Source organism: Telopea speciosissima, chromosome 3 (assembly GCF_018873765.1).
Source record: "Telopea speciosissima isolate NSW1024214 ecotype Mountain lineage chromosome 3, Tspe_v1, whole genome shotgun sequence".
Classification (NCBI taxonomy): Eukaryota; Viridiplantae; Streptophyta; class Magnoliopsida; order Proteales; family Proteaceae; genus Telopea; species Telopea speciosissima.
The window spans coordinates 3428884-3444215 of NC_057918.1; the positions used below are offsets into that span (position 1 = coordinate 3428884).

Sequence of the window (15332 nt, forward strand, 5' to 3'; positions counted from 1 at the left end):
CTGAATACATACATGCTCAATCCGTAGTTGGATCCAGCTCCGGCCTCTCCAAGGAGCCCAACGCCTAGGGAGTGCCCAGGGGGCATCCAAGGGCTGGGCTTTGCCGCATCCATCCCGGTGTATATCCAATCAGCCAACAGGATGTGAGTGGCACAGCCCAACGGTTGGATGCCCCCCTGGGCACTCCCTGAAAGCATGGTGAACTCGCCTTCACTGACAAGGAAAGATGCAATGTTCTTCTTGTCAGTGTTTTCCCATTACATGCTACTTTTTACGGAAAGCAAGAAGCTCTTGTTTAAAGTCCAAATCTCAGCCTAACTCCGTTATGATTATGCAAAACAATAAAAGGTGGATTTCAGACCTCAATCTGTTTCCATCATCTCATGATCCATGCGGTTCGATTTCCCCAAACTTTCCTTGATTATAAGTTGTTTAAAAGTGATTCTTATATCAATATATGTGATGGAAGTTATGTTAAAGGTACACAATGAAGCATGGTGGGCATCGGTTATTACTTATAACAAGATATTTGTTGGTGTTTTCTTTAATATTAGTCAAATATGGAAAGAACAAAGAGAATTCAACTCGAAGATATTTGGACTAATTGTCAAAATTTGATTGATTGATTGGAGTGACGTAGAAGGAATTGGCCATCAAAATTTTTACACTTCTTCTAGATATCTATTGCCCACAAATTAGCCCTTAGGGCAAGAACTGAAAAACTTGTCGAGCAAGATATTTTCTTTTCTTTCTTAGTAATATTTTTTCTTATTCAAAAAAAAGAAAAGAAATCTTACTTTACCATTTTGTGACAACAAGATGCACCCTAGCTAATTGATATGATAATCTATATAACAATATTTTGATCATTAAAACATATAAAATAATCAAATATCCACAAGATTAGATTTAGAATTCCTGAGTCATCTGATGCTGGAGAGGAAAGGAGGAAGGTAGTGATGAAGAATCCCTGCTACAAATCTGAACTTTGAACCCACCGGCCATATGGGCCGTCAGAAGAGGAACAAACTTGGGCTGGTCTGACCGGACCGGTCTTAATCGAAACCGGCTCAATATGGAAGCCATTACGTATTTCATTTGGATGAAGGCCATCTCCTTCCCTAGGCAAACCCTTGGTCCGGCTTGGAACACAGGAAACTTGAAGGGAGACACCTTCTTCAAACCACTACCTTCAGTATCAAGCCACCGGTCTGGTCTAAACTCCAACCGGTCCTTCCCCCACAAAGCTTCCATCCTTCCCATGCCGTAGGGGAAGTAGGTTACCCGATCTCCCTTGCGGACGTTCGTCCCATCTGGCAATTTATCATCAGCAACGGCATGTTTAGAATCCCATGCGACAGGTGGATAGAGCCTCATGGACTCGCACAGTGACGCCTGAAGAAATCTCATCTCCTTCAACTCCTCATACCCAAACGACCCACCATTGCCTTTGACCACCACCTCTTCAATTTCATTGACTAATTCTTCTTCCACGTCAGGATGGCGGGAAAGCAGCCAGAATAACCACGTCATAGCTGCCGACGTGGTGTCCTTTCCCGCCATGATGAAGCTGATAGCCATGTCTCTGATCACCTCATCATCCAGACCACTTTGTATCAACCGTGACAAGAGATCTACTCCGTCCGATCTCATCTTCTTCTCGTTGATCATCTCTTGAACCGACACGTGTATCTGTCGGATCGCTTTTTTGAGTTTCCGTTCAGAGCCAATGCATAATGCTCGCTTCATCTTCCACACGACGAACACCGGTGCCGCCCCTCGCCGTGCACTTATCTCCGACGCAACATCGAAAGCCTCCGCCAGAAGAGGCGGCGCCGCCTCTTCCCTGTCTAAGAAGCAAGGATCATGCCCTAAAGAAAGCTTGCACACAGTATCGAAAGTAAACCTCCCTAACAACTCCTGCAAGTCGATGACTCTACCAGTATCCATTGCCGATTCGAGAATGGGAAACAATCTCTTCTCCATTTCTTCCTCCAAAGTACTTACAAGAAATTCCCTTAAGGACTTGGCTGTGAATTCATAGCTGGCTAGCTTGCGTTGGGTATGCCATAGCTCACCATCCACATTGAATATGCCGCGACCGAGAAAATCTCCTAGGATTTCAGTGAAGGGTTTGCCTTTGGGGAAATTGGCGAAATGGGTTTTAAGGATGTACTCTACGTTTCCTGGGTTTGCAGTTATAATGGTCCGTGGAGCGCCAAATCGGTGTACAACGATTGTATGGGTGGGAGACTCTATGAGGAGATTAGTGAACCAGTCTAAGAGACGGGTTCGGTTCTTGTAGAAGGAAATCAAACATTTAATTAAAGAGTGATAGTAACAGAACAACCAAGAAAATAAAATGAATAAAGCTGATAGTAACAGAAATAGAGTAAGGGAAGAAGAAAATGTTGAGGAGATATCCATCTCAGGCTAGAGAGAAGAAGAAGAAGATGAGATGGGAATGAGAGGATCTACGAATGGTAACTGGGTTTTATAGTTGCAGAGAAGTAAAAATAGATTTGGCATTCCATGGAGTGATGTTGGACACCGACCACTTCTTCCCGGTGGTGGCTAGCTAGAAATTAAGGAAGCTTTTCAACGATCTTCTCCTAATAGACAAAATTCGAAATTGCAAAGCCGTTATTTTGTAGATCTCAATAACGACAACCCACTGGTCGGTATTTCTATGTGTCTCTCTCTGTGTGTGGCCTCTGCCTCTGTGGTGGGTTGGGGTTGTGCTTTAGGTTCGCTTTTTCTATCGTAAATGGTGGGAGGAGAGAGAGAGAGAGAGAGAGAGAGAGTTGATGTAAACATGTAAAGGAAAAGGAAAAATATGATTTGGGCATGGAAGGAAGAGTTTGTGATATGAAGAATAGACTTTTGTCCTTGTCCATAGATTATTATTCTATTTCTATGGTTAAGATTCGTCCTCTCTTGGACAATGACCTTTATAAATAGAGTTGTTGACAGGGAAAGGTTCTATTTAATACAATTAGACCCGTTACTCTAATTTCTTATGTCTAAAATTCAAAGGAACTAATAAAGAAATTGTTCACACTAGTTTAGTTGATAAATAAAATAATATATTATTCTGTTTTAACTACCCATGTTTTTTTGGGACATTTTATGTAATTGGACAAAATCAATGAAATCACTACAAACAAAAGTTTTTACGATAATACAAGGAAGGGAGAGGGTTTATTTCTAGGTTGGAAAAAAATTATGAAATCCCTATTGGAGGTGTCAATTGGTTCGATTTTGGGCTATTGATTCGGTTTCTTAATGATTACAGTCTTAAGGGGTCAAGACCAGTTGCAGACCAATCAGTTAATCGGTTCTAAACTTGAGATCCAAGATCATTAACTCATGGGTGGGTTGGTTCCAGTTTCTAAACGATTCCAAACAGTCTAAAATTTTAAATATATATATATATATATATATATTCGTAGCACATGCTATATATATTTAATAATATTATACTTATAAGACACTAATTTCAATCACATGAGATATGTTTCATTTTTTTTCTCAAAATCACATAACTAGTCTACAGTACCTCTTGTTTTGTATTAATAAATAAGTAGAAACACCACCACCTTCATTAGTTAAGATTATTTTAAGGTATGTTTTTAAATTACTATTCCCAAATGGACCTTTAAATTTACAACCAAATCTTTGGTAAAATAGTATATGAGAAAAGTGGTACAAGCCAAAATTGAAAGACTAAAAATATTAAGGGTTTGACCTTAACTATCATGGCATTGAGTCTTAAGAATCATATAACATATAGGGTTAGGATGTGAATTTATTTAAGTTCCAACAGCTCATAATTGATAGATCTAGACCTTAACCAATAAGCTATTAGGTGGGTTGATTCCGATTCTAGGCCAAAATCTGGCGCATCCTTAATCCCTACAAATAAAAGATTTTAGGGATACATAAAAGGAAAGGAGAGAGTTTCTCATGTCGGCAATGTGGGAGAAATCTCTCACGCCAATTAGGATGTGGGAAAGAATCAATGTGGGGTATCCTTTTCCCCTTTAAGGAAATACCAGAGAATTAGAACATCCATGTTGATAAGTTATATATGGGGGGGGGGGGGGTTATGAAGTCATATTTGTCTAGGGTTTGGGGGGGGGGGGGGAAGAAGTGCACCGTAGTATAGATTCTAGCATTTGCTTTCACACATAATGGGATGTGGGGCTAGACTGATACCCTCTCTCTTGTTGATCCATGTGAGCTCATTGATGATACCATTCTCTTCACTACCATTGGTGTGGCATGAAAATTCCTCCTTACACTGGCATCTTGTGGAACTCTCCATTTTTGTAGTCTTAGTATGAGTCATACTTTCAAGATGAAATTTTTAATTAATAATAGGCTGACTACAAAGCTTATGCTTATGTATTTGTGTTCTATGTTTTTCTTGGTCTAGCCAGTTTATAAAAATCATGTAAAAGAAATATTTTAAAGTACAATCTCAGATTTTATACTAATTTGACTAAGAATCTCTTCTTTTATACTATTATATATGCTAGAAACAATAAATTATAGGCAGGAGAGAGTTTCCTACAAGGACAGTGTGAAAAAGAATCTACACACTATAACCAATGAGAGGTTGGAAAAAGATATCTTTCATATGGGACTCATATGATCAGAATAGGAGAGAGGAATATCAAATGTGGGTCCCACTGTTTATTACATGAAGAGTTAAAGGAGTTTGTAAATGATGATGTAACAATCTTTTTTCTAAAATAAGCGAATTATTATGTTTGTTATTTTTTCAAACGTCATAAAACATCTATTCTACCACGTAGACAAATGATATGTCTATTTCGATCATTGAATAGAGAAGACATGGTCTAGATTAATCACGTGTTAAATTTCAGAGTCTAATTCAATCAATACCCACTTTTGTATTGGCACACATCTTGTGCACGTCGATCTATGCATGTGTAGAGTACTCTAGGCATTATTGTGCATTCTCCCAACTCTATGGGAATAGACATAATTTAGATTAGAAAAATATATAAAAGTAGATGACTCAAATTTGTCTTGTGATTTTCAAAAACATCATATTCCATTGTTATGTGAATGATTACAAACCAAAATAAAACTAGTCAAGAGTCTTGAAGAGTTGCACCCAATGTTTTAAAAAGTGACTAGTGCTTGTTGTGACTCGATAATTTTATCTGAATCAACCAAAACTCATCAAATTCGACCGTCTCTCCTCCTTGTCATTTTTTTTTAATCCATATAATGGTTATGGTCTATAGTCACTTGTATATATTTGCAACTAGTCTTTCCGGTGACTAAACAAGTAAAATAATAGGTTTGTGGTTCTTTATTTATTTACGATGTCAGAGTGTAGTTCCTCACCACCAAGAGAATGAGAATTGGAATCAAATCATCCAATTGAGGGATTTAACTGAAAAGGGAGAGTTTAAAGTCCACAGGTGAAATGTGAGAGGATGTGCGTAAGAATCTACACATTGACATGATTCGCTCTGATCAAATTTGATTCATTCTGATGAGATTTGACTGGTCGATAATTATAGTTTTTTTTTTTTAATAATTATAGTTAAAAGTAAGAAAACATGACTCACTTTGATCAAAGAGACCAAGTTTTGTCGACAACTGAGTGGAATCAGAATTTCCAACCATGATTGTAAAGACAAGAAAGTGTGAGTCCATAAATAAATAAATAAATAAAAACTCCATATTATATCCATCGACCCATATCGATCAATATCTATCACGATCGATACCGAATACGATTTTAATTCTTGTCGATCTGAATCGGCAAATCCAACAGGGGTTTCTAGGGTTTAGGCCGATTCCAAATAAACTAAAATCTATTGAGACAATTCTCTTATCAATTCTACCTACTTGAACCTTGATTGGATGCGTCAAGCCCAACTGAAAATCACAATTAACTAAAATTCCACTTGTTTTTTAACTGCTAATAATAGGGGAGAGATATATTGATACACGTCCAAGGTATATTGTAAAAGGGTTCAAGTAAATGGAGGGGAGGGGGAAGATGGATTCGGGCCGTTGGATGTGCGCTACACACTGTATCGTGTTACAGAAGAACCCAACGCAAGGGAAGAGAGTGTTTTTTTATGGGTGTCAATTGGTCATGCAAAAGGGTTTGTGTGGTTATGAAGGAGAGAGCATGTGTGTGTGTGTGTGGAGGGCGTGTACTGCAAGTAACGTGCCCCATCTTTTCCCTTAATAATAATTTGGGAAACGGCACGTGGTTTTTTTTTTTTTTTTTTTTTGTTTTTTTTTTGGGAGGGGAGAGTGGGGTTGAGACCAGTCTAGACTTAGGATGATGCATTTCTTATAAACATAAATAATAGATTGACAACTAGAGACTTGAATTGTATATATAATAGAATGGCATCTATTCTACATCTCTATCTCCATGTGAATGAGAATATCTTTATAGCTATTTCCATATTTATTTTACGGCGGAGGGTTAACTGAGCAAGTGAGATAGCTAAGCCTTGTTAAAAATATTTTTATATTTATTTTCTATCTTACATTGTCATTTTTTATCCATATCTTCAATCTGTTGTATCAACACTCATTACCAAGTATTCCTAGTCGGGGATCTATTTCATGACTTCACAATATCGATTGTTCGTTCACACCAATAAGATATCAATATGAATCGGTCATATCAGATTGGATCAGACAATTTTATGTCCAAGATTTTGATACCATTCTTTTTTACTATTCTACCCTTTTTTTATCTTGACTATTTTTACTATTTTACCCTCCCTGATTTTTGTACCACCGATCCATGACCCCAGTGGCTAATGGAATTTGGGTCTATTTATTCTATCACTTGCCAGTTTTAGCTTTGATAGCCTGGTTTTTTTTATTTTTCTCTCTCCTCAAATTCGACCTCATTTTCAAATTTTATACTCTTCACCTACCTATCCAAAGCTAATTAAGAATTGGTTAGGTTCTTGTGACGGATGTGATTGACTCTCCCCTCACCCTAGAAGAAGTGGGAAACTTCCCTTATCCTTATAACATTATTGAGAGTATTGGAGGTCCCTCATTGATGGTTCTACTTTGAGTTGTTGAACTGATTGGGTGTCACCACATATTCATATACTCTACACCTTCTCTCTCTCTCTCTCTCTCTATTAGGGAGAAGGTTCCTAAAAGGGAGCATGGCCTACACCAATGTGGGGCCAATGAAAACGTGCATAGAAACATCAAGAAATATGAGATTTTGTATTTCATAGGGGCAGGACGGTCATTTTATGTACCTCTATATCTAGGTATAGGAGTTACAATGCCTTTCAGGGTTCTTTTTCCCTCAGTGTTTATTATAAGGATTTATAACACTGGCATCATGGAAAGGCCAAAAAATTTAGAAGTGAAGACATGGGGAAAAAAGAAAGAAAGAAAGGAAACCTAAGCCATAGAAGAACTTTCTATCTTTGCATTATCCAAGTTGAAAGTTCATTTGATGAAAAAAGAAAAATATATATATTATGCTATGGTGGATATTCTTTGAAAAAAAAGTTGAAAGTTTGTTTGTCCATATTAGTTGTAGGCCTCCTTGTGTTGTAGCACGTTTATTTAAGAGAAATAACCACTCAATAATCATGATTTTGAATAGTCGAAAATGACTTTAAATGTGAGACTCTTTACCATATATGTAAACACAATGGACTTATTATTCTTATTATTATACCAAGAATGGTATGACTTACACCTAAAAAAAAGAGAGGATAAAACAATATGTAACGACTATGGACTTATTAGTCTTATTAATTATTATTATAGCAAGACTGGTATGACTTCCACTTAAAAAAAAGAGAAGATAAAATGATATGTAAACGCGACAGATTTATTATTCTTATTATTATAACAAGAATGGTATGACTTACACCTAAAAAAAATAAAAAATAAAAAGATGATAAAATGAATGAAACTTGCAACATTGACCAATAAAAAATATCTTGAAGGTCACGAATACATATTGAGTTGTCAACTTATATACCTTAGAAAAAGAATGGTGAATTATTTTTGTTACTAAGGTCTGTTATTTTTACAAATATCACAAAGTATATATTCTGTCACATGGAAGATTATATTTCCATCCTAACTGTTGGATAGAGAGGACATGCTCTAGATTAGTCGTGTATCAAATTTCAAAATAATTTTCAAAAAATTTAAGGATCATCTAAAAGAGAGAGAGAAAGAGAGAGAGAATTGTGGGTGAAGCATGCAACCAAACTGTTTGCTTATGAGAATCATTTTTCTAAAGTTTACAAGGGAATTTGTCCATTATATTCTCTACTCTCATGTGAGCCTCAAATAAAGATTTTAGGAAGAAAAAAAATTTGGGGATCAGTACCAACTGCTGTAGTTAGCATAGGAGTTGACTCTGAATTTAATAATTTACAAAATTTGGGGGTCAATACTAACTGCTTTAGTTAGCATAAAAGTTTACTCTAAACTTAGACAATCTTCATTATTCTTAAAATTTGAGCATCAGTTAAAAATACTCATATATAGTAAGTAAAGTTTATGCATGACTCATCCACCAAATTGGTACACTGCTGCATAAGGCATGTTACTCGCAATCTAGCTTGCATGTTCATGGACTTGTTTTTCTAAATGGACTGTTTAAATGACACTTCTATAGGTGTATTTGAAGTTGTGACCTTCTTTTGATTTCTTATTGTTTAATTCCCACAAGTTCTTTAAGTCAAAAGTTAAAAAGAATTTTCAAATACTTCGAATGGAAAAAGAATGTTGCTAACCTGCATGGCGCTTGCGCCTAGATGCAGGAAAGCAAAATCACCACCTTATCCCCCGTGAAATGAAAAAACTTTGTCGAATGCTTCCCCCCACCCGCTAGTGCAAGGGCCATGTAGCCTGACAACGATCCTCCTCCCTAATTTGAAAGTGTACTTATTATAATATCATTGCCAAGATTTGTCATTATCTTACATGTTTTTCGAGTACACATGTGAATTGAAAAAATTTTACCCTCACTAAAAGAAAATGTGTGTCATGCTTTAAGAGCAAAAAATATAATTACAAACTATTTAACACTAAGGGTTGTCAATATATAAGAAAATCTCTCTTAAAAAAAATAATATGTATATAATGTTGAAGTACTATTTTATTATTTAAATTTATTTTTATCAACTTTAAATAATGCTAAACTTCTACTGTCATACCCTTAAGTTTTTCTCACCCCAAATATGTTGAAGAATTTTTTCATTAAGGCAAAAAATTTCCCTGACTCTGACAAACGATTCTCCCACGAATCTACCGTCACGAGTATTTACCCTTATATGTTTAAGGTCTGAACCTACTATTTCTTGTATTTGAAATTCCATCTAAGAGTTTTGATGGCTATCCGTGAAGGAATTCCTTTTTCAACATAGGTAAACAAAAACTCAAAAAAAAAATTTCAAATAAAAATAAAAAATGAAAACAGATACTCTCCATGTAACTATGCATGATTACACTAAAGTATCGCTATCGTATGAGACATGAAAACTCAAGAGAGTATTATATTCTAAAAAAATAACATTCAAGGTTAAAAAACCCGGCCCCATATGATACAACTCGATGAGTACCACATGGTTGTAAATATGGTAACATCCTTAAGATAATAGGTTCTATATAGCATTCGTATTTAGGACTAGCAAGACCCTACAAAAAAGCAAATCAATGGAAAAAAGGGGGGTAGTATTTTTTGAGAATGTGGTTTATGTCAGCACTACCCCCCCCCCCCCAAGTATATTTATCTCAAGATACCTTTGCCCCTTGTTTCAAGAAGAGAGATTGAGATTGACACATGAGAGTGTAAACAAAAAACCTATTTCCCAAACAAAAATTACAGAAATGGTAATACTTGGAACGATTCTCCTTATGAATTTTATGGAACATTATATCATCATATACGTCAGCTTTGAAATTTTAAAAGCATGTGATTAGAAAAGTTTGGACAAAGGTGTTGTTGGTGGTATGGGTATTTTTCCACATATATGAATATGAGCACGTGGTGATAAAAGGACATAAAAAAAAAAACATAAATAAGAACAAATATAGATAAAAATGAAGTAAGAGATTCGAGCTCGACTAGCATATAACTGCGCCTATAAATAGAGTATCTGTCATTGACCAAAATAACGAATAGAGTATCTTTTATGATTGAAAAATTATTGTCCTAATATTGGGGTGCTGCTATGCGCATTGTGCGGTGCAGCAATACCCATGTGTGCATAATAGATGACTGTTGTACCGCACAATGCACGCAGCAGCACCCCCTAGTGAGGGCGATAAAGATCCCTCCTGATTATGCTAGGGCCTACCTTACTCAGGGGACTTCTTCTGTCAACTTTGGCTGATGACCGAAAGAGCAAAAAACAGGGCAAAAAGGCCAAAAACCCATTTGGAATTGGAAAAGAAATCAAATAAGAGGTTGACCACCTCCACAAGTGATATAATTGAAATTTGACAAAATCTTCTCTGACACTACACCGTATCATATTAAATTTACAGATTTTTATTTATTTTTTGGTTAAGAGACTTCAAAGTAAAGTAAGATACGTCTTGTCTTAAGTCTTACCTCTTAATGGGTCTCCAGTCTCTTCCACACCGACACCCACTGATGGAGAGAAAGGCCTCTTGATTGATTATTATATTTATAAAGGGAGGGTCCCTACGGCGTCAGACTGCAATTTCTCATCAAAGAAGAGACAAAAAGAAATCCAATTGTTTATATTTTTACCCTTATCTGTAATTGATTCATTGATACAAAGATATGGAATCTATTAGGAATCAATCTCTATCGATATCGATATGGATCGATCGGTTCAACATCGATTCTTCAAATCATGGAGATATATGAAAATGGTATCATCTACATGAATTTCACATGAGTCAAAATAAGAAAGAGTATCAATATACATCCCACATCTCATCATGAAAAAAGGAGACATTGGAATCTGCATTTCTTGTCATTGGTGACATATTTTTTTCCTCAAATATTTGGTGGATCAATGCATATGTAATATTAGAGTATATAACTTCCGATGAAAGTTTTTGTCCATTGGAATGCCTTGTGCAAAGGATCTTAACCATTGATTGAATATCAAAATAGTTTCTAAAACTTTTAAAATATAATTACACTTTCGTAAACTAATTACCAAATTTACCACCAGATCTAGAATTCCATCAATCATTGATTAGATATTCTCTCTTAGTATTCTCTGTGTAAGAGCATCCGATGTTCAATCTCTCATTCGATCATAGTGAAACACCATAAATATAATGCATCGATTTATAGTTCAAGAGGCATCAATTGTTGTACACCAAAACCTATAATCTCTAACAACAAAAGGACCTCTTAGTACAACTTACTAATAAGAATCATGTTCTTAACACAGTTGATAGTAATCCATTCAAAATTCTTTGATAATTCAGTTCAATATAAAACACAATATATATGGTCACACTTTTCTCTCGAAATAAATATTCTTTCTATCTCTTTAATCATGAACATATTTTAGGTTAAAACCTAAGAACAATCAATAACCAATTGATATCATACAAACTAATGAATATTAAACACTTCAATTAACAATTTCCAAATCCAGCCATACCATGGATTGAGTCAGGAGAAAAGTTCATGTAAGGGAATCCGATTCAACTGGAACGGTGGAACTAACTGAAACAAAATCGACTAAAATCAACCCATTCTAAGTGAGTCGAAGTTTTTGAATCGGGGATCAAAACCAATGGTCAGAAGAAACTCAGAGCACCGGATCACAGCATCTAGATGCCATGAAATCCCGACCGTTAAAATAGTAAAAGCAAAAGGAAGACTTTCGGAATTTTATTTTTTTTTTGGGGTGGGGGAGAATGTGTTTGCCCTTTAAAGTTTCGGACACGTGTTCTATACATAAAACAAATGATTACGACTCGCCCTTTAAAGTCATCTAGAAGCCATGACTTCCGCCGTTTTTTGCTTCTTTATGTTCGGCTCTATAGCCATGTGATGAATACGATTCTCTCGTGTTTTTCTGATAACTTCCGCCGTTTTTAGGTTGTGGAGAAGAAGAGGTAACGACATCCACCGTTCTTGCACAAACTTTCCAAAGCCTAATTGCGTCTCAGCCATTCTTTTTATTTGCTTGGGAACCATGTGGTAGATAAGGAACGAAGGATACTCTATCGTCCGTATACTCTTCTTATTCAGAACAGATTTCCAAATGTCAATTATATTTGTTAAGATCTCTTAAGAACATTATGACCGGCTTTGCCAAAGCTCAGGGGTAAGTCCTTGGTGCACTGGTTTCATTGGGACCAGTAAGACTCTGTACATTATAGTCCTTCCTAGATAGAGATGTCAATTTAGAATTAAAATCAGAATCGGACCACCCAATAGCTTATTGGGATGGATCCTGGTCTTAGACTTTTAGTGATATACTAGTGGTTCAGGCTGATTCTTGTCCAGGTCTGCCAATGGTTCTAGAACCAAAATAGCCTATTAAAGACCCACTACCATCGGAACCATTGAAATAGAATGATATGTAAACAAATCGAATGTGAATTGTAAAAATATTTCTTCCCTTTGCCATCCGAAGCAAAAATTCAAAACTTAGAACGTTACGTGACTGACGGAGCTAGAAACAAATCCGGAACCGGAAGGAACCATCTAAGAAGAAGAAATCTATAACGACAAACGACAGTAGGATGAAGGAGCAAGAACACAATATTTGAACCAACCAACATATGAACACGCCTAAATGGACACTTGTAGTGACCTCACACCAAAATGGAGACGATAATCTGACACAGACAAAGATATAAGCACATACGTTGTAAGACTCACTACTTCCACATGTCTAGTCCATTCTCGAGCCACCTCACTCCTAAATTACTTACCCTCAATCACTCTCCCTTTCCCAATATATACATTTATTAATCCTAACAAAGCGGCACCTCCTTCAATGTTCTTTCCTTCCTTATAAGCTAATTATGCCACCTATTCTCTTGATTTCCTATTTTCTCTCTCTCTTCCTTCACTTCTCAAGGAAAAACTAGAACAGAACAAACAAGAAAGGAAATCCCCAATGAGAAAGGAATAGACAAGTTTGCCCAAATGATCATGTTTCTGTGATCTTTACTCTTCTTTTCTTACAATGGCGCAGAAAGAGAAAGAGAACCGATTAGGAATTGAAACCAGACCATCCATTAGTTAACAACCCTAGATCTCAGATTTTAATTTAGTAAGCTAATTGGTTTGATTATGGACTGGAAACCTTAGAGCCAGAACCATTAAGGATCCAGACCGATAACCAAAACCGGACCACCCATTAGCTAAGGATCCGGACTGATAAACGAAACCAAACAACCCATTAGTGCTTACCTTGACCTCTCTCTCTCTCTCTCTCTCTCTCTCTCTCATTAGGAAGTGTGGGAAGTCATTACAACACCAGCGCTAAGCCACATTGAAGTATCAGTTTGCAGTCGAAACAGTGTACATGTTCTTCTCATTATCTATAGTCAAGCTAATTTTTACATCAATTGAAATTCTTACATCTTAATATAATGTACTATAACTAATAGGGGAAAAAATGCTACCTGGTCACATGCGACACTAGGCTCCTGCGCCTAGACACAGCCATGCGAAATGACCACCACGCCCCCATGGAAAGGCAAAAATCCCTGAGGATTCAGCAATCATTTCATGTGGTCCTATGTCTAGGCACAAGACCCACACTTTGCAAACGACCAGATAACATTCTCTTACCCAAATTATTATGAAAGTAAAATCTATTTGGAAAATAAGAACCCTTAAAAAAATAATGCAACAAATATTAGACTATAAGGTTGAAATTGAGCACCAAATTTGACATATAGCTTATAATAGAAATGCCCCATGTATCCACAGAAAATTCTGTGTGAGAAAATCTCCCAAACTACGTATGTAGGAAAACTTTTTTTTACCTTCCTTGTTTTTCATCTATCCATGTAATGTTAATCCCAATGCCCAAGATCCCATGTGAATGTATGATATGTTCTTTTATGTTAGGTATTTGATCGATACATCAAAAGTTCCAAAGCTGATGAAACGTGTTAAATTAAATCATTTAACCTATTCCATACTAAGCTGGCCTAATCTAACGCCCATACACTAAAATGGATCCCATTAGGTGCACAACACTTTAAGACTATAATCGACTTGGAAGCATGGTTTAGTTTATGTGCCAAACTGGTATTGGTCGCTGCCGATACCAAAATACGTATCAATAGTGCCAGCTCGTATCAGGCTGATTACAGAATAAAAATTCACTTTTTTATCATATTAATATCATTCACCTCCGATATTGATACATATTGACCGATAACGATACCTAAATCCCTACTTGGGAGGTTAGCAAAAACACTTCTTTCTGTTAATGTGTTTCGTCAAGAACAAGTTTTATCATATAGCATGTTTAGTAGGCATGACTCTTCTATTTATTAATGAATCCGCTACAAATTTTAAGAATTTAGACCGATATGTAATGGGTTCATGGACTTCTTGAGTAGGGTGAGTCCTAATACGGTGCAACGGTGCAAGTGGGCACAAAAATCCAAAACCCATTCGAATTATTTCTAGGCTCAGGCTCAGGCTCGGGCTCGGTTAGAGTTAGCCAAGCCCGGCCTGACACTGCCCAGGATTCATATATGTATTTATATGTTTATGATGTGTGGAGCATATGCGAATACATATATAAAATATGTGCCACTTATAAGGTGAGATTCAAAGATTCAACTTAATATGATAGACCTTACATACTAATGATCAATTATATAGATTAAATACAACCACTCAAAATGTGGAAATGGTAAATTAGCTGATGTTGATTCTTGTTGAACTCGGATTCAAATTGAACTGGCCTGGACCGAAGATGGCTGAGTTAGGTTTGAGAAATCCCGGTCCGAAGTCCAGCCATGGCAAGCCAGGCTTGGACTACACATATGAGACATCCCACTGGGCTTGGGCTTTCAAAAACCCAACCCACCCCACCTGATCTGCAACCCCCAAGTCTTAACCTCTGGTCAGTCTGGTATAGACTGATGGATTCTGCTTGTTTAGGTATATTGCTACAACTTAGAGAGGGAAATGTTATTTCCACTCTGGACACAGTTTCCTTCACCCACGGCGAAGGACTAGGAGGGGTGTTTTCGACCCTACTGTGGGAGTTAACTAGATAAATGTTAAAGGGGAAATGGAAAAAACATCAGAAAGGACTTCATTAAGAGGAGGAATATTAACACATGGGAGC

At 36.5% G+C, this 15332-nt stretch overlaps 1 protein-coding gene across 1 annotated transcript; it reads right to left on the reverse strand.

Annotated features, from left to right (window-relative positions):
* Nucleotides 1-798: 798 nt before the first annotated feature.
* LOC122653955 (cytochrome P450 94B3) lies at nt 799-2427 on the reverse strand. The gene has a single exon (XM_043847920.1). The coding sequence runs from the start codon at nt 2425-2427 to the stop codon at nt 910-912; it is 1518 nt and encodes a 505-aa protein (XP_043703855.1). The 3' UTR covers nt 799-909.
* Nucleotides 2428-15332: the final 12905 nt, after the last annotated feature.

Bases quoted from the DNA above. Each gene is read 5' to 3' on its own strand.
- LOC122653955 (XM_043847920.1), bottom strand. From the start codon at position 2,427: ATGGATATCTCCTCAACATTTTCTTCTTCCCTTACTCTATTTCTGTTA.